This window comes from Somniosus microcephalus, chromosome 2 (genome assembly GCF_052327205.1).
Source record: "Somniosus microcephalus isolate GS21.2 chromosome 2, FLI_Smic_1.0, whole genome shotgun sequence".
Classification (NCBI taxonomy): domain Eukaryota; kingdom Metazoa; phylum Chordata; class Chondrichthyes; order Squaliformes; family Somniosidae; genus Somniosus; species Somniosus microcephalus.
In genome coordinates this window covers 30,345,084-30,368,039 of record NC_140988.1, presented here as the reverse complement: position 1 = coordinate 30,368,039, position 22,956 = coordinate 30,345,084, and the positions used below count along the sequence as shown (strand labels likewise).

At 43.6% G+C, this 22,956-nt stretch overlaps 1 protein-coding gene across 3 annotated transcripts in view; it reads right to left on the bottom strand.

Moving 5' to 3' along the window:
* Positions 1 to 10,517: 10,517 nt before the first annotated feature.
* Positions 10,518 to 22,956, bottom strand: part of c2h4orf33 (chromosome 2 C4orf33 homolog) — a 49,028-nt gene continuing 36,589 nt past the window's right edge. Inside the window, exons 3-7 of one of the 3 annotated variants that reach the window (XM_086008458.1) lie at positions 22,634 to 22,694; positions 17,832 to 17,883; positions 16,156 to 16,355; positions 13,738 to 13,907; positions 10,518 to 11,053 (exon numbers count right to left, since the gene is read on the bottom strand). In XM_086008458.1, the coding sequence (XP_085864584.1) occupies positions 13,754 to 13,907; positions 16,156 to 16,355; positions 17,832 to 17,883; positions 22,634 to 22,694 (467 nt within the window). In that variant the 3' untranslated portion in view covers positions 10,518 to 11,053; positions 13,738 to 13,753. The remainder of the gene's footprint in view (positions 11,054 to 13,737; positions 13,908 to 16,155; positions 16,356 to 17,831; positions 17,884 to 22,633; positions 22,695 to 22,956) is intronic. The other 2 variants (XM_086008462.1, XM_086008469.1) reach the window with 2 other exon arrangements.

Genomic DNA, 22,956 nt, shown 5'->3' with positions numbered 1-22,956 from the left:
GATCCGAACTTTGGTTCCGCCCTCTGCTGCATCGCCGGGCGATAACACCGACAGCTGCAGGATGTGTTGTTAGGGAGGCCGGCCCCTTGGGGAGCGGTATTTAAAGGTAAGGCCACTTGTGTCAATGAAAAATTTGATTTTACCCCTTAGGTTGTTTTTTCAACTTTTTCCTGTGCTGCGATTGATCAGCCCTATACTCAGAGTGCTTGGGGCTGATCATCGCAAATCGCAGCTGCCGTTGGCAACGTGGGACATTGATTTAATGCAGAGCCTGCAGCGATGGGCCTTCCCTTTAAGGGAGGGAAGGAGCCTTCCTTCCCGGCAGCGCTGCCTTCAACATTGGGCAGCGCTGCTTCGCTACCGCCCCTCTTGCTGAAATTTAGCGCTCCAAGGGAAGTGGTAGCGCTTGATTTAGCGCTCCACCTCCTAGAGCGCTAGACCCAAAGTTCACGTCGGATTCACTGGCATAGCACCCGCCGCTACTTTTTCGTCACCCTTAAAATTACCAGGGTGCTACTCAATTTCTCCCCCTCAATTTCTACACGGCTATGCATTTTGGAAATTCAGAAGGTATTGTTATATTGTATGGGGAATTCTAATTCATGCATAAACCCAAGGTATTGTTTAGATTCTGATGTAAATTTTCAAATGTATTAAAAATAAAAAAATAATTTTATAAAGCCATGGTTTGTGCCTGAAGTTTCTTAAGGAAAAAGTTAAAAATAAAATTAAATCATCTGGAGATAAAAAGGTAATTCCCCAAATTAAAGTGTAAAATCACCTTGCACTTTTTTGCCTATACAGTGGCAAACAGAGCACGAGTGAGCAGCAACAACTGGTGTTAGCATATGAAGATGTTGCTGGGTGGAGGGTCAGGAAACATCAGCCCTTGTTTGAAGATCCCGGGTATCTGCATCTCATAAGCTCTGCATTGAAAATAATGGTGCTGGAAGAGCATCAAGCATTGGTGCAGGCATTTAGGGCTGTATCAAACAGCGTGCTGCAGATGGAAGCTCAGGTGGAGAAGTCCAACAGTAGCACACACAGCACATCGGAGAAATAAATCTGAAGGGTACTCTTCGTTTCCTCTTTGAAAGCTCAGATTGCTGGACTTTCGCGGGCTTTTTTACAGAGGCCGGTGTCGGGAGGAGCAGAGGGCGCGGTACAGTGAGTACTTAAACTCACTTTCGCGGGCTTTTTTACAGAGGCCAGTGTCAGGAGGAGCAGAGAGCGGCGGTACAGTAAGTACTTAAACTGACTTTCGTGGGCTTTTTTACAGAGGCTTACCAATCTCACAGACCAGTGGCGGCGTTCCTGAGCCACGTCACGATTCAAAAAGTGACGCGGGCAAGAGGAAGCAGCTGATTGGGTGAGTACGGCCAGGTGAGTATTTATACTGCTCTATAGTTTGACAGTTAAGATTAATAGTTTATAAAATTTAGAAGGTCTAAATTTTTGTGGTTATAGTTTCTAAGATCTCTGTTGTGTATCGGGGAGTGCTAGTAACCAAGGGCCCTTGAGTATATCATTTAATTGTAGTGTAATTAGTGCTATTGATTTGATTTAATTTAATTTAAATTAATTAAAGGGTAAGCCATGGCAGGACAGCTCGACAGCGTGGCATGCTCATCCTGCGCTATGTGGGAAATCAGAGACACTTCCTGTGTCCCTACCGACCATGTGTGCAGGAAGTATATCCAGCTGCAGCTACTGACAGACCGCATTGCGGTGCTGGAGCTGCGAATGGATACATACTGGAGCATTCGCGATGCTGAGGACATCGTGGATAGCACATTTAGGGAGTTGATCACACTGCGGGTAAAGGCGGCACAGGCAGGAAGGGAATGGGTGACCACGAGGCAGAGTACTAGGTGCAGGCAGGTAGTGCAGGGGTCCCTGTGGCCATCCCCCACTCAAACAGATATACCACTTTGGATATTGTTGAGGGAGATGGCTTATCGGGGGAAGGCAGCAGCAGCCAACTTCCTGGCACCACGGGTGGTTCTGCTGCACAGGACAGGAGGAAAAAGAATGGGAGAGCTATAGTGTTAGGGGATTCTATTGTAAAGGGAATAGATAGGCATTTCTGTTGCTGCAAACGAGACTCCAGGATGGTATGTTGCCTCCCTGGTGCAATGGTCAAGGGTGTCTCAGGGCGGCTGCAGGGCATTCTGGAGGGGGAGGGTGAACAACCAGTTGTCGTGGTGCATATAGGTACCAACGATATAGGTAAAAAACGGAATGAGGTCCTAAAAGCTGAATATAGGGAGTTAGGAGGTAAATTCAAAAAGAGGACCTCAAAGGTAGTAATCACAGGATTGCTACCAGTGCCACGTGCTAGTCAGAGTAGAAATAGAAGGATATTTCAGATGAATACATGGCTAGAGGAATGGTGCAAGGGGGAGGGATTCAAATTCCTGGGACATTGGAACCGGTTCTAAGGGAGGTGGGACCAGTACAAACTGGACGGTTTGCACCTGGGTGGGACCGGGACTGATGTCCTAGGGAGAGTGTTTGCTAGTGCTGTTGGGGAGGGTTTAAACTAAAATGGCAGGGGTTTGGGAACCTGTGCAGGGATACAGAGGAAAGGGAAGCAAGGATAGAAAAAAAAGACAGGAAGGAGAAAAGCAAAAATGGAAGGCAGAGAAATCAAGGGTGTAAATCAAACAGGGCTACAGTAAATAATAATTCTAAAAGGGCTAAGAGTGTTAAAAAAAACAAGCCTGAAGGCTTTGTGTCTTAATGCGAGGAGCATTCGTAATAAGGTGGATGAATTAACTGCGCAAATAGATATAAACGGATATGATGTAATTGGAATTACGGAGACATGGCTCCAGGGTGACCAAGGCTGGGAATTCAACATCCAGGGGTATTCAATATTCAGGAAGGACAGGCAAAAAGGAAAAGGAGGTGGGGTAGCATTGCTGGTTAAAGAGGAGATTAACACAATAGTAAGGAAGGATATTAGCTCTGATGATGTGGAATCTGTATGGTTGGAGCTGAGAAACATCAAGGGGCAGAAAACGTTAGTGGGAGTTGCATACAGACCCCCAAACAGTAATGCTGAGGTTGGGGATGGCATTAAACGGGAAATTAGAGATGCGTGCAATAAGGGCACAGCAGTTATCATGGGTGACTTTAATCTACATATAGATTGGGCTAACCAAATTAGTAACAATACTGTGGAGGAGGAATTCCTAGAGTGTATACGGGATGGTTTCCTGGACCAATATGTCGAGGAACCAACTAGAGATCAGGCCATCTTAGGCTGGGTATTATGTAATGAGAAAGGATTAATTAGCAATGTTGTTGTGCGAGGCCGCTTGGGGAGGAGCGACCATAATATGATAGAATTCTTCATTAAGATGGAAAGTGAAGTAGTTGACTCAGAGGCCAGTGTCCTGAATTTAAATAAAGAAAACTACGATGCTATGAGGTGCGAGTTGGCTAGGATGGATTGGGGAATGTTACTTAAAGGGTTGATGGTGGATAGGCAATGGCAAACATTTAAAGATCACATGGGTGAACTACAGAAATTGCTCATCCCTGTTTGGCATAAAAATAGAACAAAAAAGGTGACTCAACCATGGCTAACAAAGGAAATTAGAGATAGCATAAGATCCAAGGAAAGGACATATAAATTGGCCAGAAAAAGCAGCAAACCTTAGGATTGGGAGCAGTTTAGGATTCAGCAAAGGAGGACAAAGGGATTAATTAACAGGGGGAAAATAGAATATGAGAGTAAGCTTGCAGGGAACATAAAAACTGACTGTAACAGCTTCTATAGATATGTAAAGAGAAAAAGATTGGTGAAGTCAAGCGTAGGTCTCTTGCAGTCAGAATCAGGGGAATTTATAATGGGGAACAAAGAAATGGCTGACCAATTAAATACATACTTTGGTTCTGTCTTCACAAGGGAGGACACAAATAACCTTCCAGAGATGTCAGGGAACATAGGGTCTAATGAGAGGGAGGAATTGAATGAAATCAGTATTTGTAGGGAAATGGTGTTAGGGAAATTGATGGCATTGAAGGCCGATAAATCCCCAGGGCCTGATAATCTACATCCTAGGGTACTTAAGGAAGTGGCCCTAGAAATAGTAGATGCATTGCTGATCATCTTCCAAAATTCTATAGACTCTGGAACAGTTCCCATGGATTGGAGGGTAGCCGATGTAACCCCACTATTTAAAAAAGGTGGTAGAGAGAAAATGAGGAATTATAGACCGGTAAGCCTGACATCGGTAGTGGGGAAAATGCTAGAGTCCATTATAAAAGATGTAATAGCAGAGCACTTGGAAAACAGTGACAGGATCGGACAAAGTCAACATGGATTTACAAAAGGTATATCATGCTTCACTAATCTACTGGAATTTTTTGAGGAAGTAACTGGTAGAATAGATAAGGGAGAACCAGTGGATGTGGTGTATTTGGACTTTCAGAAGGCTTTCGATAAGGTCTCGCATAAGAGATTAGCATGCAAAGTTAAAGCACATGGGATTGGGGGTAAGGTACTGACTTGGATAGAGAACTGGTTGGCAGACTGGAAGCAAAGAGTTGGAATAAACGGGTCTTTTTCAGAGTGGCAGGCAGTGACTAGTGGGGTACCGCAGGGATCGGTGCTAGGACTCCAGCTATTCACAATATATATTAATGATCTAGACGAGGGAACTAGATGTAATATCTCCAAGTTTGCAGACAACACAAAGCTGGGTGGGCGTGTGTGCTGTGAGGAGGATGCCGAGAAACTCCAATATGATTTGGACAGGTTGGGTGATTGGGCAGATGCATGGCAGATGCAGTATAATGTGGATAAATGTGAGGTTATCCACTTTGGTGGCAAAAACAGGAAGACAGATTATTATCTGAACGGCAATGGATTGGGAAAAGGGGAAGTGCAACGAGACCTGGGTGTCCTTGTGCACCAGTTGCTGAAGGTATGCATGCAGGTGCAGCAGGCGGTTAAGAAGGCAAATGATATGTTGGCCTTCATAATGAGAGGATTCAAGTACAGGTGCAAGAATGTCTTGCTGCAGTTGTACAGGGCCTTGGTGAGACCACACCTTGAGTATTGTGTGCAGTTTTGGTCACCTTATCTGAGGAAGGATGTTCTTGCCATGGAGCGAGTGCAGCGAAGATTCACCAGACTGATACCTGGGATGGCAGGAATGATGTATGAAGAGAGATTGGGTCGATTAGGTTTATATTCACTAGAGTTTAGAAGAATGAGAGGGGATCTCATTGAAACTTATAAAATTCTAACAGGACTAGACAGACTAGATGCAGGAAGGATGTTTCCGATGGCGGGGGAGTCCAGAACCAGGGGTTACAGCCTAAGGATAAGGGATAAGCCATTTAGGACTGAGATGAGGAGGAATTTCTTCACCCAGAGAGTGGTGAACCTATGGAATTCTCTACCACAGAAGGCAGTTGAGGCCAACTTATTAAATATATTCAAGAAGGAGTTAGATACATTTCTTAAGGCTAAAGGGATCAAGGGATATGGGGAGAAAGCAGGGACAGGGTACTGAATTTGGATGATCAGCCATGATCTCATTAAATGGCGGAGCAGGCTCGAGGGGCTGAATGGCCTACTCCTGCTCCTATCTTCTATGTTTCTATGACTAGAGGCATAGGGTGTTAGATTGGAGAGGGCCGCCTCTTCTGGTTTGAACAGGCTCAGCAACCAGTTGCAGATAAGCATCACACAAGCCTTCACTGATCTCATTGGGACCATTAGGTTTGCTTTCCTACTAATCAGTGGCTAAGCAGAGCCAGTACCCATTACTACTTGCAGGATATGCAATGTCATGCGGCACAACATTTTTCTATTCTGCACATCCCCCCCCCACCCCCTAACTTCCCCACCCCCCATCCCTGCCAAACATTCATATAGCAGCCCATTAGAAAACTAATGCAACTAAGCTAACTGAAGTAAGCAAATTCAAGTGACAGACACCTCCGGGATTCAAACTTGAAAGATATTTGGTGGGGAAACAAGAACTGAACTGCTTGAGCTGCTAGGTCACCTTCACTGTGAGTTTTAGTGTCAGTGAGTGCAAGTGATTCCATTTGTGGATCATTTTACCCTCCGTGGGGAAATTCTTCTAATTGATTTTGCATCTGCAGAAAATTGCGGAAGTCATTAATTGCTTTGATAGTTGCTGAAGCTTCCATTTTCTGACACAGATGTATTCCTCTTCCATTGTGAATATTATTTCTACCTAACTCACATTTATTTGCGTTCAACGTTTGAAAAATATTTTATTCATTTTGGCTTATGTCAATCACTCATATTACTATTTTCGGATTTGGATATATCAAAACAATAAAATGCAAGTCTTACTAGAGCCCCATGTAACAGTAGGAAAAAAATCAATTGTAATACATTTAGCTGTCTAGTCAGTAGTTATTAAGATTCTCAAAGTTTAAGGAGTAATACTAAATTATCAGCTGAGCTTTTATAATCTGTATTTGACGTAGAAATTTATCATGAATGATTAGCTGTCAGGTAAATGCCAATTTTACGTTGGGCTATCTCGGAAACAGCAACACTAAGCTTCAAAAATGAATGATCTAACAAAATATTGCAATTGGTGAATAGTTCTCAACAATGGGTGAAGATATTTCCATCATCTTTTAATTTTGATCTTCTAACTTAAGTTACAATTAATTATAATTTTTGCACAGCAGTTTGTTTGGTAAATTAATTACCACATGATCCATTGCCGCATTGAAGCAGACTGCTTTGTTAGTCCCTTAGCAGCCCATTGGGAAATGCTGACAAATAACAATGAGACATATTTTTATAATTCATTCTCCAATGTATTCAGTCAAAACTAAAACATAATTGGCGCTGCATACACTTAAGGGTGTTCCTGGCAGTTACACTGAAAAACCTGGGGAAGATATCTGGACTCTCAGGTATAATGATACTCTAGATAGTTAAAATATACATTTGCCACCACGCTTTTCAAGACAACATCCAAATGTATCGTAACCTACATCGAGTTACATCGAGTGTACAGCACAGAAACAAGTCATTCGGCACAACTGTACTATGCCTGTGTTTATGCTCCACACGAGCCTCCTCCCACCCTACTTCATCTAAGCCTATCAGCATATCCTTCTATTCCTTCCTCCCTCATGTGCTTATTTAGCTTCCCTTTAGTGCATCTATGCTATTTGTCTCAACTGCCCCTTGTGGTAGCACATTCCACATTCTTGCCAGTCTTTGGGTAAAGAAGTTTCTCCTGAATTCCCGATTGGATTTATTAGTGACTATCTTATATTTATGACCTCTAGTTTTGAACTCCCCCACAGTTGGAAGCATTTTATCTACATACAACCTATCAAACCCTTTCATTATCTTAAAAATAAAGATATCAGATCACCCCTCAGCCTTCTGTTTTCTAAAGAAAAGAGTCCCAGCCTGTTCAGCCTTTCTTGATAAGTATACCCTCTCAGTTCTGGTACTATCCTTGTGAATTTTTGTTTTCACCTTCTTCAATGCCTCTATATCTTTTTTATTATATGGAGACTAGAACTGTGCACCGTACTCCAAGTGTAGTCTAACCAAGGTTCAATACACATTTAGCATAACCTCTCTGCTTTTCAGTTCTATCCCTCTAGAAATGAATCCCAGTGCTTGGTTGGCTTTTTTACAGCCTTATTAACCTGTGTTACTACTTTTAACGATTTTTGCATCTCTACCCCTAGGTCCCTTTGCTCCTCTATCCCATCCAGACTTTTATTATCCAAGCAGTATGTGGCCTCTTTATTCTTCCTACCAAAATGCACCATCTATGTTGAAAATCATTTGCCTATTACACACCCATTCTGCAAGCTTATTAATGTCTTCCTGTATTATGTCACATTCTTCCTTTTTATTAACTACCCATCCCAATTTGGTGCTGTCCGCAAATTTTGAAATTGTACTTCCGATTCCTGAGTCCAAATCATTAATGTAAATTGTAAACAACAGTGGTCACAGCACCAATTCCTGTGAAACACTATTTCCCACCTTTTGCCAGCCTGAAAAGCTACCCTCAACCTCTACTCTGTTTTCTGTTTTGTAGCCAGCTTGCTATCCATTCTGCTACATGTCCCAACTCCACATGCTCTGACCTTAGTCATGAGTCTACTATGCAGTACCCTATCGAAGGCCTTTTGAAAATCCAAAATATATTACATCTACTACATTACCCTTGTCTACTCTTTCCGTTACTTATTCAAAGAATTCAATAAGGTTAGTCAAGCATGCCCATCCCTTTTAAGATCCATGCTGACTACTCTTTGTTATATTTTCAGTTTCTAGATGTTTTGAGTAAAGTTTCCATTGTCTTTCCTATCACTGACATTAATCTAACTGGTCTATAGTTTCTGGGACTTGTTCTATTTCACTTGTAAAATATAAGAATAACATTAGCTGTCCGCTAGTCCTCGGGCATTATTCCCTTGCCTAATGAATTGTTACATATGTGTAATAGTACCTCTGCTATCTGTTCCCTAACTTATTTTAATATGTGCGGATGCAATCCATCTGGACCAGGGGTTTTATCTTCTCTAAGTTTGATTAGTTTATTAATTATCTCTACCTTTCTATCTTAAATGTCTTTTTTGATCTCTTATTTTAATGTCTTGCCCACCTTATTTGTTTCCCTGATAAATACTGAGGCAAAGTAACTGTTCAATATTTCTGCTATTTCACTGCTATTCCCTGTGGGGGAGAAATTGGGTATGTAGCGCCACCTATTAGCGCCTAAAGAGGGCAGTCAGTAGCTGTAGCGTCACTGGCCGCGCCTCCCGCGATATTCAGTGGGGGCGCTAATGGTGGCGTTAACCTGTTGCGCTGCGCCACCACCGATGACGTCATCGGTGTGCGCAGCGCCCCATTAGTGCCCCAATCATGATATTTGGTAGCGAATGCCGCTGTAGTGCTGTTTGCAACCCGCGCCCGGTTCACGGGGCCTTGCTGTGCCAGCAGTGACGCAAGTTAAGGTGGAGGTGCGGGGCGGCCGCCTTTTTCGGCAGCCGCCTGCCAGCACCTCCGTCCCCAGCCTCCTGACCGCCGCCACCCCCCCCTGCGGCATTGCCGGCTGTTTCCCGAGAGCCCGGCACTTCTCCTCGGTGCCGGGCTCTTTTGCCGGCACTCGCGATTGGGGATCGCGCTGTTGCAGGCCCCTCCCCCTTAACAATAGGAGGAAGGCCTGCAGTACCGCAGCGTGCCGTGCCGCAGCATGTGGTGCTGCGATATTCAGTTTCAGCGCCCTAAGAGGGACGCGGAGCGCCTCGAGCCTCGCCCCGTCTCCCTCTAGGGGCGCTGAAACTGAATTTCTGACGTTCGCTAATGCTCCGAACGCTGCGCAAAGATCAGCACCCAGGCGAACTTGGCGCCACTTTGGCGCCTCAACCCAATTTCTAGGCCTATGAGTTTATCTTGTGCATCCTTTAGTGGCCCTATCTCTATCGTGATTTTTCTTTTGTTATTTATATGTCTGTAGAATACTTTACTATTTCTTTTTATATTCCTCGATAATTTAATTTTGTAGTTCCTTTTTGCTTTCCTAATCTTTTGACCTCTTTCCTAACCTCTTCGTATTCGCTTTTGTCATCCTCTCCTTTATTGTCTATGTACTTAGTGTATGCCACTTAGTTCCCTTCTCATCTCCTCCAAATTAGCTTTTTCCAATCTATTACTTTGGTTTTTGTCTTCTGCCTTTCTCAATCGTTACTTTAAACCTTATGATGTTATGATCGCTATTGCCTAGATGTTCCCCTACACTTGCTTCTCTTATCTGCTCTGGTTCATTTTCCATTATTAGATCCAATAGTGATTCCTCTCTTGTTGGGCTTCTTACATACTGGATAAGAAGGGAGTCCGGAACACACTGTAAAAACTCCATTCCCTTTATCTCTTTCCCTACCTCTTCTTGCCAGTTTATTTGGGGGTAGCTGAAAGCTCACATGATTATTATTATGTTTTTTACTCATTTCATAGAACCTGACAATTCTGTGCAATTTTATACTGTTTAACTGGATACAGTTAGTGTGAAAAGTAACTATCTAGTTATTTGGTAATTCTGCACATTTTAAGCGAACAGAACTACATTTCACCACACTAGTAAGGAACTAGCAACCCTCTTCTTTGCAACTCTGAGATGTTGCCAGTCTGCACAGCCATGGGGCCAAGATTGAGTTCTTCTATGATCAACGTGCTACAGAATCTGAAACATGATCCCATAGAGGTTCTTTCAAGTGATGGTTTCTGCCAATGCTTTGCAGCTAATGTAGAATGTGCAATAGTGCAAATGCATATAAGGTGTAACTTTGTGAAGATCTGCTCCACACATGACGCCTCAGTAGATGGGAGTGTAGGTTGGAGGCTTGGAGCAGAACTATGCATACTTAACATGCTGATAATATTACAATTTGCTGAATGTTGCTATGCAACATTCTATGATTTATTTGGTAATTTTGCACATTTTAAGCAAACAGAACTACATCTCAACTTCAAATTTTATGAAGACATGCATCATTTATTTTTCATGTTTTATATTTATTCTGTTTTACTATATGATACAAGGAAATTAACACATAGTAACAAAGTAACGTACATATATTTTGCACTACAGGGTATTCTGTTACATAATTGTGAAATGTGATACTTTTTAAACTAGTTTATTTTTAATTACTTTTGTTCAGCGTTGGTTTGCATTTCACATGTTAGCTCTTCACCCTCCTTGTCATGGCTAACACCATTTCTGGAATGTTCTGTCGTACTTGGCACTCTTTTATGTTGTGGGTCCTGCTTTTATTAATATACATGTAAATAAAAGTTGTGTTGGCTTGTGCCAGTTAAAACAAACATTTTCCATACAAAAATGTTTCCAGTTACAGGTACAATGTTTCCCAAATTTATATTCAGAACAATGCATTTAGAGTGTAATGCAAACAGGTATATTGCATTAAGCCAAAAGCAAAATACTGCGGATGCTGGAAGTTTGAAGTAAAAACAGGAAATGCTGGAAACGCTCAGCAGGTCAGGCAGCATCTGTGGAGAGAGAAACAGAGTTAATGTTTCAGGTGGATGACCTTTCATCAGAACTGGAAGATGCTGGTGATGAACAGCTTTTAAGCAGATACAGAGCCAGGGAAAGAGAGAGCAGGGATAGGCAAAAGGAGGTGATAAAGGGACAAACATGGAAACAAAAGATGGGTCCAGAGGAGTTGTAAACGGCTACAGAATGTCCAAGAGAAAATGGGAGCGGTGATTAAGATCTAAAGCTGTTAAGCTCAATATTAAGGTCGGAAGGCTGTAAAGTGGCTAGTAGAAAGATGAGGTGCTGTTCCTCGAACTTGCGTTGAGATTCATTGGAACAGTGTAGGAGGCCAAGATCAGACTGGGAGTGGGATGGAGAATTAAAGTGGCAAGCGACTGCCACCTCCAGGTAATGCTAGCAGACTGAATGGAGGTGTTCAGCAAAGTGATCACCCACAGGTATATTTCCTTTATTGGACTGAGCGGCAATGTTAGAAAAATCATAAGCATTGCTCCTTTTTTTTGGTTCGCTGACCATGATATGGATTGGACACTTTTCTTGTAAAGAATACCCAAGAGAATTTACGTGTAGATTGGCAAGAGTCAAGGCTAAGGGAGCCTCAAGTATGTGCATGGGTACTGCAGGAGTTTAACCAGTTAAAATGAGCAGCTTGGCAGCATATCGCATTGGTAACCTTCTCACTGCTTGTTCTGCTAGAACCCCTCTACCCATTACAGCATTGGTTTACAAGGTTATCTGGAGCTGAGTGGGAAGAGTTCCCAATCTCAAGTGACAGGTGTTTTACCAATGAGTCAGGCAGGCTGGTCAATCATCAACAGAGCCCTGGAGTACCTCAGGCTTCCTGGCTCAAGCATTAGTTCAGCATAGAGAATCGACTCAGTTCTGATTTCTGACTTACAATTTGTTTGCCAACCTATAACCCAATCAAGGCAGGCCCCAAACCTTTGATATATGAGTGTGTGTTCACATACTTGTCTCTGACAGCAGCTGTCATCCTAAGTCGCAGAGCGAGAGGATCTATGCAAGTTAGCTTTCAATGTCCAATATTGCTTCATAATGCATCCAGCCGTTTAATCAACTGAAGTTGATTTAGTGTGGTATTGCTGTGATTCATAATTTTGTACTATCCTTTTCTATAGGGAATCCCATGTTCACCATGAGTGCAAACTGATAACGGTGGTTTATTTGTAGTGGATTTTCATTATTGCTTCTTCCAATAAAGCACACTATATGTGCTATGTCTTTATAAAAGTAACTGCTTTTGTTAAGAATCTGTAGGGGTAATTTTGACTTTGGGCATTAGTGTAAAACAAGCGATATTGGATCAGCCGCCCTATTATACACATCTCTCCTGATTTTCATTTCCATTGTGGCCCAGAGTTAAAATAGCATCAAGGTCCGAGTGGCATCAAACCCCAACTTTTGAATGAGGCGCTCACCTACCCATAGTGAGGGCACCACACGCTTCTCGAAACCCGAAAGTAAAAATCGTGGCCAATGGGAGTGTGGTGTGAACAAGTGATAAGTACTTTGCCCCTGTTTTACCCACCCCCTTCCATACCATGTTCTCATTGGGTGCAGGAGATTAATTCAAGGCTCTAGTTTTTGTCCCCTGCCGAAGCCATAGGCTTTAAAGTGCTCAATTTCAAACTTGTTTCATACAATAGTAAGTTAGGGTACACAAATAGAGTGGAAAGTGGATAAAATGACTCCTGAATGTTGAATTGTGTGTAAGAGCCCTTATTACATAGATATTGCAGTACTTGGACCATTTCACACACAGATTTACCAGTTCCTAACACTATGGCGTGAATTCTTTCCACTTGCAGTTGACCATTTGACCTAAGCCCTGTAGGTTGCTGAGAGGATTGCAGTGGCTGGGAATTTCCTCGGAGCTGGTTCCGTTTACTGCAAAGTTACAGTGGGACCAGTTCCAAGGAAATTCCCAGCCAATGTCTCTGGCAGGTAATTTCTGAAGGAACAACTGCCTCTTCTCAACAGGAGGCTGTGAGCTAGATGCTGGCAAGAGCACAGGGCACTGGCTGGAGCCAGGTGCTAGAACTTTCCTTATATCTAGGATAACAATTACACCTTGATAATGGAGAGAAATCTGTGTCTCCACAAGAGGTCAGAAACTACGGTTTTCTTTGGCAGTAAGGAGCCACAAGGATTAATTCTGTCTTCTTTATTCCAGTTTTTTATCACCCTGGATGAGGGAGAAATGGAAAATTCCTCTGCCAGAATATGGAGTGATCAACAATACGGTACCATGTCTTGGATCGAGTGTTGCTGGTAATTAGTGAACCTGACAAGATTCCCAGAACAAATGCCAGAGATGCAGGCACCCTAATGTAGTTGATTCAGTTGGGACGCTGGTGCATGGTTCATTCTTGTGCTAAGACTTGGAGTCTTTAACATTACAAAAATGAGACGCAAGAACAGTGGATTAACCAAGTGCATCTCTCAGATTCTCAGATTTTTTTTGTAGAAGATGTACAGTTTGTTTTTAACGGACACAAATTACTTTTAAATCGAGTTTCAGGCCACAATGCTGGAGGGTAAGAAGTATATATAATTCCAAAATATTATACCATACAGTCTTGGGTTCTGGTCCAAAATCTCATCATTTGTAAATAGCACATTTGAAAAAAGATCAACAAAGAGGCTGCTCAACTGAGAAAATTAGAGGGTCAACCAATAGCTGAGAGACAAGAACGGCAATCAAGGCAAGCTAACCACTTCTTGGTCGCACTGACGGACTTCCACAGGTCAGACTTGGGCTGTTTCCATTGCTTTCCCATAATTGAACTCAAGCTGAAATTCTTGAAATATTCCAAGCGATGACTAAGATAGAAAAACACAGCAATAATATTCTGGACACAGTAAAAGAAAATGCCAAATAACTTAACATGTTCAAAAAACGCAACACAGCATGTGGGGGGAAAACTAAAAAAAAACATACAGTTATGTATTTTTGAGAGTTTATTAAGGAGAAATAATTTGTTGAATGGAGAAGTGGTCCCTTTTTTTCTGAAGTTGCACCAATCTTCCAATGTTTTGTGGATCAAGAGGTCAAAATCTCCTTTACACTGATTAAAAGTCTTTATTAGAACGTAAATTTAATTAAAGGAGTCAAAATTCCTGGGCCTGGGAGGACACTACCAAGATGTAAGTTAGGCAGGACAGCAAGAAATTTGGAGTTAGATTTGGTTCCACTGGGTCTCTGCCCTTTCTTCCAGCCAATGAAAAATTCTGATGGTGAGGATGGGCACTTCTTGCATCCAACTTTCCCCATACTGATGCCAACAAGAGAGGCGGGAGCGGTAGCAAAGCATCATCTGCCAGAAATCCTGCCAGTTTTGCCTCAATTACACTCCATGCAGAGTATACCTGCATGATTTATGCCAGGGTGATGCTGTCAGAAGTGGGGCTTACAATGCAGGCTTCCTAATGGCAAGCGATCGCCCAGAGAGCACTGCAAATGGCATTTGCACCTGCCCCCTTTATGCAAATGATCCCATCCCCAGCATGCAGCCCTTCTGGCACTGGAGCGAGGTTTGGTGAAGTTCAGGCCCGTGGATTTTTGTATGAAGAAGTTGTGATGAACAAAATGAGAAATCAGCTTACCTAGTACTGGAATTATCATATCGGTGCTAACTCAGAAACAACTTGAGATTTAGTAAACAGTTGCTTATCTCAGGAATTCAACTAAATTAACTTTGCAGGCAAATTTATGTCATTACAATATTACATTATTTAACATTTGGCCATTCCCGAGTCAAAAAGGTGAATCTGGTTCTTTAAATAATTTGTCTAAATCTGGTAGATCATTTAAACACCTACCTAACCTTAAATTTAGAGTTAGGTTTTTTGCGTGCAACCAGAATTGGCAAGGTCACCCACTATTAAAACTCTGCAAACTAAAACTAGCTTCCATCTCCTCAAAACATAAATATTTAAAAATATTTCCAGGCTTTATTATTTCAATAGTGTACTATTGAATAAAATTAAAAATATAAACTTGTGTGACAAGGTGTTGTGCAACTTTAATCAAACAAAATGCAGAGAGAATTCAGGAATTCAGCAAGATGTTTTAATAAGTACCACATTCTGCAAGCAATGGATAGGGCCTTTGGTCTTCAACATTTTAGGTTGCCTTTTGCTAATTGCTCTAATAAGCAAATGTTGACTTGTAGGGCAGCAACAATTCATTTAATTTCTTATTTCTATCTAGCTCTTGTGTTTTTTTCCTCAATTATTTTCAGCTAATTACTGCCTTTAAGCTATTTTCCATCCACTTTCGAAAATCTCCCCACGCCACTAATTTTTCCCAGCCTAGAGGACAGGTTGGGCATCTGCTCCAAGGACTGCTTTATAACAAGCTGTTAATAGGTGTGTAAAAACAATACAGGGTTTCTCTCTTTCCATCCTGCCCTACGGGTTAGCACCCAGCATCCGCTCAGTGCATTCGCACAACGGCATGAGATCAGAACACTTACTGTGGGTGAAATCACAAGTGCAAACATCCTGGCACTTTATGGCACCACAGCGGTTTGGGAATCAGCCACCAATGTTTGTTTGTATGCACTTCAGAGATGGGTTTACACGACCTCGCCTAGAGATGTCTTGCATTGAACATATCACAGAATAAAAAGTAAACTCAAAATATATACAGGGAAGATTCAAATGTAAAAATTAAATTCTATTTTCCAAGTGGCAATTGAATAAATTTGTATAAGGAAATGTAAATTAATAGTACTATTGATTGTGAAGGGTGAAAACATGACACTTTATGTGGCTAATAAAATGTGCTTAAAAGGCCTATGCGTCCTATTATAATACACAGCAGGGACTGCTACACCAATTATCCACTGCTTTGGGTTATACATAATTTATTATGTAGCAAGGACACATCTGACCACATTAGAGGGAAGAATTTCATTGCAGCTCCCTATACTGTATCTGATCATTGTAAAGGTCAAACAGTTGGTCTGTGGCAACTCATAAGTCAATGTGCAACGATTTGCAGTTTTAGCAAATATTTAGATAGTGCAGACAGAAAGAGCAATAAATGGGAAATGCTTGTACTTACAAGTCAGGCTGTTGTCCCTTCCTCAACTGGTCTTTAGGTATGGGGTACATAGCCTCATAAACTCTTTTATCACCAGAGCCATGAATTGCATAGGCATTAAACTTGTTAACACCAGCAGGAAAATACGTCCAAGGGAGAAGTGCTTTGCCTTCCCAATTTTGTCCTTGAATTGAAGACTCATATTTTAAGTCAAGTTCTTTCTAAATGTGAAGGGAAAACAGTTAGTAGTTTCATGTTTTTTGCGTTTGAGTTTCATTTAAGAATGCAAGACGCAAATATATTCTGAAAAACTGAATCTTCAAAACTTTATCAGCAAATAAAGTAAAAATTAAAATGTAGACAAAAATTCTAAATGATTAGAGACAATAGCTACACTACTGAATCCCAGCAATGGCTAACAGCCCAATCAGGCAGCAATGTGCATAAGGAGATTTATCAATTTTCATCAATGTAAGTGGTATGTTATCTACTCCACTGTTAGTACAGATGTAAAAATGATCACCTTCAATGATGGGATTTATAACTAGGTGCAGAGCTGGTTTAGTTATTCCCGTATAAAGTGTTTGTGAACCTGTAGTATAACTGTCCTATAAAATCCAGTGTACTGATGGCACTAGTGCAAAAGTTTCACCTACAGGTTACTGACATGTTCTCTATAATAACAGTGCATAAGCTGCAGATTGTAAACACTGTTATAACTGCAACTCAATAGAGATAGAAACCATAGCTGGGGAATAGGTGAAGGGTAGAATACTGTCCTTTTGTCCATAGGACCAGTGTTCAAATCGCACCCAGCCTCATAGGATGGAAGTTAGTCCCCTCCTCCTGCTGACTGTAAGAGTCTTAAAGAAAGCAAAGTTGAAACATTCTAGGGATTAGCGGGCATAAGAAGACAACATTCTCTATTATTTAGTATTAACTGGCAGTCTCACTCAGAGCCCAAAGGATGGCTGGTGTGGAAAACAAAAATGGCACATTAGTACAAGAGAAAGTGCTCTCCTGAGGTGGGGTAGGAGAGAAGATCCCTTGAATTTGTGTTGATTCTCTGGTTTTTAAACCCCTGTAAATACAGATGTGCTTACAGGGACACCTTGTAAACAGTGACACATTGCCAGTGGCCCCTGCATATGCTGACACACTCTCAGAGACTTTGCCCTAACTTCTAAAAGAATAACAGTGCCGTCATTGCAGAAAATGATAAATATATCCTCTGTTGGTTAGGGGTAGCAAAATACTAAACACACTTTATGAAGAATGGGTTTACAATTTTTCTACACCTGTCACACAGAGGAAATCTTTGGCACAGAAATGCAAACGTATATTGTTTGGCAGCACCAAAATGGCTCATCTTGATGACCACAAAAGCTTACCCATTAAAAATCTAGGTTCTGAAATTCCATATAGGTTCTTCCAATCCACCACCACAACTTCAGTGGGACATCAGCTGAACCCCCAGAGAAACTGCGTCAACAACCGTTTACACCATTTCTTCGAGAGTTCCTCTGAATTCATGCCAAAGTTACAGTGGGATGTCGGGAGAACCCCCGTGGAATTTCAGGGCCGTGGAAACTATTGTGGAGGAGGACAGTTTGATTTGTTTATGCAAGCTTTGTAATGACCCAATTTGCTGGTCAACAACCATATGACTGATCATATTATTTTCTGTAATCACTTACCTTCCATGCTTTTTTTCTACCAGCAAGTAATAGCACTAAATGTTGTCCATGTCTAACAAAATTAAAACAAGAGAAGATGCTGTTAATACTGAAACCAAACTGCAACATAAAAAATCTGTGCACTACAATGCAAGGCTAAAATGGAAAATGAATCACATTCGAATTCTCAATCAACCATGTTGTCAGGAAAAGGCACTTCCTTAAGAGGGAGGAAGGCAAATCCAAGATCGCTTTCTCACAAATTACCAGCAGCTAGCTAGACTAATGCTAACAAAGACCAGTGCACAATACAAGGGACTTTAAAGAGAGGAAAATACATATTTTCAAATGAAAGGGCAGGAATAAATAGGTCCAAGCAACAACATACCTTCGACTCATAGGCCAGAATTTTCTGGGGTCCATGCGGGCGCGATTGGAGGCGGGTCGGGTGGGAAATTTGAAATAGGTTGCAGCGGGTCAGGAACCCGCCGTCATCCAGCCCCCACGCGCCTTTCCCTCGGGCACGTTTGCCAGTGTGGCAGCGACCCGACCAGCAGAGGCAAGCGGCCTAATTCAAATCATTAACAGGTAGTTGTCAGACCCTTAATAGTGTTTTTCAGCCTATCTTTCAAATTTCCCAGGCTGGCCATGGGATTCATGCAGTTCGGGAACCATGTCTGTCAGCCTGAGGCGGGAGTTAAGTGGCCATTGCTCCAGCTGAATAGATGACAGCATGAAATGTACTATAGAACCTCCCACCTCACAGCTGATCACTTTCCTCAGGCAGAAGCTGTTGCTGACTGCATTCCCAGCACACATTTAGCTTTCTGCAGGCTGCAAGTGTTTTCAGCAAAGTTGCCACCCAGTCTCACCTCATTGTTACAACCTATCACACCATTGACAGCTTGCTCCTCTGATCTCTACTTGTCCTGCCATCTATTCCATCAACATGGGTGCCATTTATACTGTGTCACCTTAGTCCTCAAAATCGGACCACGATGAACCCCAACACCAGCAGCACCAGGCACACCATCAGCACCAACAACACCACCAACCTTCTTCTCAACCACCTGACAGGACAGAGGGCATCAGCACAGGGCTGCACCGTGCCGGAGGCGATACCCCCAACACAGGGTATACAGGCAGAGGATGAGCTTCCTCAACATGACAGAGCAGCAGTGCCAAAGGAGGCTTGGGCTATTGTGCCAGGTCGTCGCAGATATTTGCAGCTTGCTGGAGCAAGACCTGCAGCCCAGAGAAGCGGGTGGACAGGCCTTACCAGTGGCTGGCAAAGTCACCACCGCCCTCAACTCCTTCACCTCAGGCTCCTTCCAGGGACCTGCAGCAGATATTTGCAGCATCTCGCAGTCGGCCGCCCACAGATGCATCACACAAGTGACCGATGCCCTCTTCGACAAGTCAGCCAATTATATCAACTTTGCCAATGATGAAGCCAGTGTTACTGAGTGGGCGCTCGGCTTTGCCACTCTGGCTGGCTTCCCATGGGTGCCGGGCATCATCGACTGCACACATGTGGCCATCATGGCACCCCATCATAACGCAGGAGTCTTTGTGAACCGCAAGGGCTTCCACTCCCTCAATGGGAAGCTGGTCTGCAACCATAGGAAGATCATGGAGCATGTGTGCGCCAAATTCCCTGGCAGCTGCCATGACTCTTTTGTCCTTCGTCAGTCCACCCTCCCTCAGCTCTTCGCTCCTCCAAACAGACTTGCCGGCTGGTTGCTTGGAGACACGGGCTATCCACTGAAGATGTGGCTCATGGCACCCTTGATGAGGCCAAGTACTGAGGCCCAGGAAAGATACAATGAAAGCCACATTTCCACCAGATGTCTCATAGAACAGACAATAGGCATGCTGAAAATGCGCTTCAGATTCCTTTACAGATCTGGAGGATCCCTTCAGTATGCACCAGCCAGGGTCTCCAGAATCGTTGTGGTCCGCTGCGCCCTGCACAACATAGCGCAGCAGTAAGAATTAGCACTGCATGAGGAGCAAAACACTGAGCGCACAGCCTCTTCAGAGGAGGAGGAGCAGGCGGAGCATCAGCTGGAAGACGAGGAACAGCAGGAGCTGGAGGAACCTGCGCCCAGATCCCACCAGCACCCGAGCACATTGCTGCCCGGGAGGCCAGGGATGGCCTCATCATGTCCAGATTTACTTAACTTTACGCAGTACACGCATATGGCTGTGCGAGGTTGGCATCACCCCACAGCAACACCATAAAGGATCCCTACAATGACCAAGCCATTCCTTTCACACTGACCACCATTGCTGGAGGTACCATTATGTCTCACCATTCACTGCAACTCACTAAGCCACTTCCAAAGGTGCACATAAATCTGTCCAAGACAGGAAAATGGTGAAAATAAAGATTTTAATGGTTGACAGTACATTAATAGAAACTTGACATTAACGTTGACTAATACACCCAAGTGGCTACCCTTGTGAATCTACTTATGTGTCATCTTTCTCTTCTGCATGCTTCTACGAGGTGCTACCCCTGTGGCTTCAGCAGCGGTAGAGGCAGCCTGCTCACTTCCCTGCTGCGACTGCTTAGACACTCTTGGCAGACGTCTTCTGAGTTTTGGAGCCTGTGATGGCCCCGCCAAAGATTGTTCCTCCTGCGACTGTGCAGGGGCAGACTCGGCCATCGCAATCCGAGGAGCCATCTGGGGCTCTGACTGGCGGGGTGGCAATGGGGGAGAAGTGTAAGCACTTTGAGTGGAGCCCACACTTCCATATCCCCTCTCGCCCTCACCCCTCTCATAGACCACCCGCACTTCCCTGCTAGCAAGGAGCTGGAGAGCACCTTGCTGCACAGCAGTGGGGCCATGAGGACCCATGTCTACGCTGACATCCTTCCTAGACAGGAGGTCTATGAGCCTCTGCCATCTATGCTCCATGGATAGCCATCTATTCTCCATAGAGACCATGTGCTCCTGTGAGTGGCGCATTAGCTGCTCCATGCAGGTGGCCATCCTATCTATGGAAGAGCCTACAGTCACCATTCCCTGCGACACGGTGGTGCTCATGTTGGAGATGAACTCCTCCATTCTCTGAACATTTGCAGACATCGCGCGCGCAAAACCTGTCAAAGCCTCCTGCACGTCTTGCTGTACCTCCAGGATTGCGCTCTTTCTGGATGGCTCCCCGAGGCTCAGTGTCTGCGTGCAGCTGAGCAGAGCTGAGAACGCCCTCCAGCGAGGAGTCTCCACCGCTGTCCCTGTCTCCATTATCTGCTTTTACTCACTTGTGAGTTGTGAGACACCACAACACTACTCTATCTCACGTGGGACCCACCGAGGTGTGCATCTCTGCGCTGGTGCTGGGTGCGCTCATGTCTGGTGATGCTGTACCCTCAGGGGTTGGAGGCTCCTCTGAGGAGTTATCTTCCTCTTCCTCCTGGACAGTGGTGGGGGAGGGGGGGTGCTCTTGATGGACCTGTGGGAGAGTAAAGAGATGAGTTAGATATATCATTTGAAGAATGGGTACAGATACCATTATGCACATGATGACCATTCAGTGGTTGATGACATCAGTCCCCATATGAGTGACTGATGTATGCCATGTAGCTGTATGATATGTAATTCTGTCACCAGGTTGCTGAGATGTCCCCATCTCTCCGACTCCCACCTCCAGGTGCACGGCCACTCACGATACTTCTAACGCAGCCTCCTCTGCTGTTGTGAGGGTGGCAAATGATGGCGGCCCACCTCCAGTTCTCTCCCTCTCCCTCTTATTGTGCGCTCTCTTCTCCTGCAAGAAGGGAAAGAAGAGAAGGTTGAGTGAGAGTGATGGAATGAGTGTAAGGAATGGATGGGTTACATCTTTAGAGGGAGACTATGATGGATTGGATGGCAATACCAAGTGGCCTCCTTGCATGTTGTTAGTTGGTATGATTGCATTAGGATGAGGGTGAGTGTGAAGGGTGGCTAGTAACATGGGGATGAGGCAATGTAGATAGAGAGAGAGGGATGGGTGGACATGCAAGGTATGTTAGTGTGAGTAAGGATATGCAGGAGAAGTGTTGGGAAGGCAGAGTGATGGGGATGTGATGAGAGGCACAGCAGGGTGAAGGTGAGTGTGGCTTTGTACTCACCTTTACTGATCTAATGAGATCATTGAAACGTTTGGGGCACTGCACCCAGGTCCTCCTGACCACATCCCTGCCGTTTACCTCCTCTGCAATTTGGAGTCAGGCTCTTTTTGTCTCCTGGGGAGGTCTCTTGCATCCATTGGAAGGGAAGAGGACCTCCCTGCGTGCTCTGACTCCCTCCACAAGTATATGGAGGTAGTCATCGGAGAACCTGGATGCAGCCCTTTGCCTCTGTGCAGCCATCTCTCCAACCGTTTGGAGCAATCGAAACCTCCAGTTTGCTGCCTGCACAGTCAGAGATGAACCTTCAAATGCAATGTGGCCATGGCTCCGTTAAATATCCCGGCTGAAATCGATGATGTCATCAGACCCGCACCATTTAATAGGGCCGGGTAACGCGCAGGGTGGGCTTAATAGGCTTCATTAGCGCAAAGTCGATCTCAGCAGCGGGAAGGAAGCAACAATGGGGTTGCGACCCGGCACACCGACCGCTCGCACCCGACCCGTCCAGGTACAGAAAATTCCGGCCATAGTACATGTATGTATATTAATCAGACTAACTAGAGTTTAGATTTTTACCAAAAGTATTTTGATGGAATATTATTTGTTGCACAAATATTATGAAAAAGAAGACGTGTTTTACAACACTGAGGTTCTAAACTATCTACAGCATCCAAGAGTGAAGAGGAAAAATCCCAATACTCACGGGCAGAGTTCCACTTCAAGATACAGTTCTTTGCAGCTGTTCAAGAAAAATGCTTCTACAACTGTTAAAAATGAAATATTAAAAATTCAAGGTTACAGAAAGCAATTTTCAAAATATTATGCTACTCTTTTATGGAACTGAATAAGTTTTTGGGAGACTAGTTCAGCTTTAGATGCAGAAAGTTTATCCAGCGTTCAGGACCCCCAGTCGCAACAACAACAACTTGTATTTGCATAGCGCCTTTAATGTAGTAAAATGTGCCAAGATGCTTCACAGGAGCGTTATTAAACAAATTTTGACACTGAGCCACGTAAAGAGATATT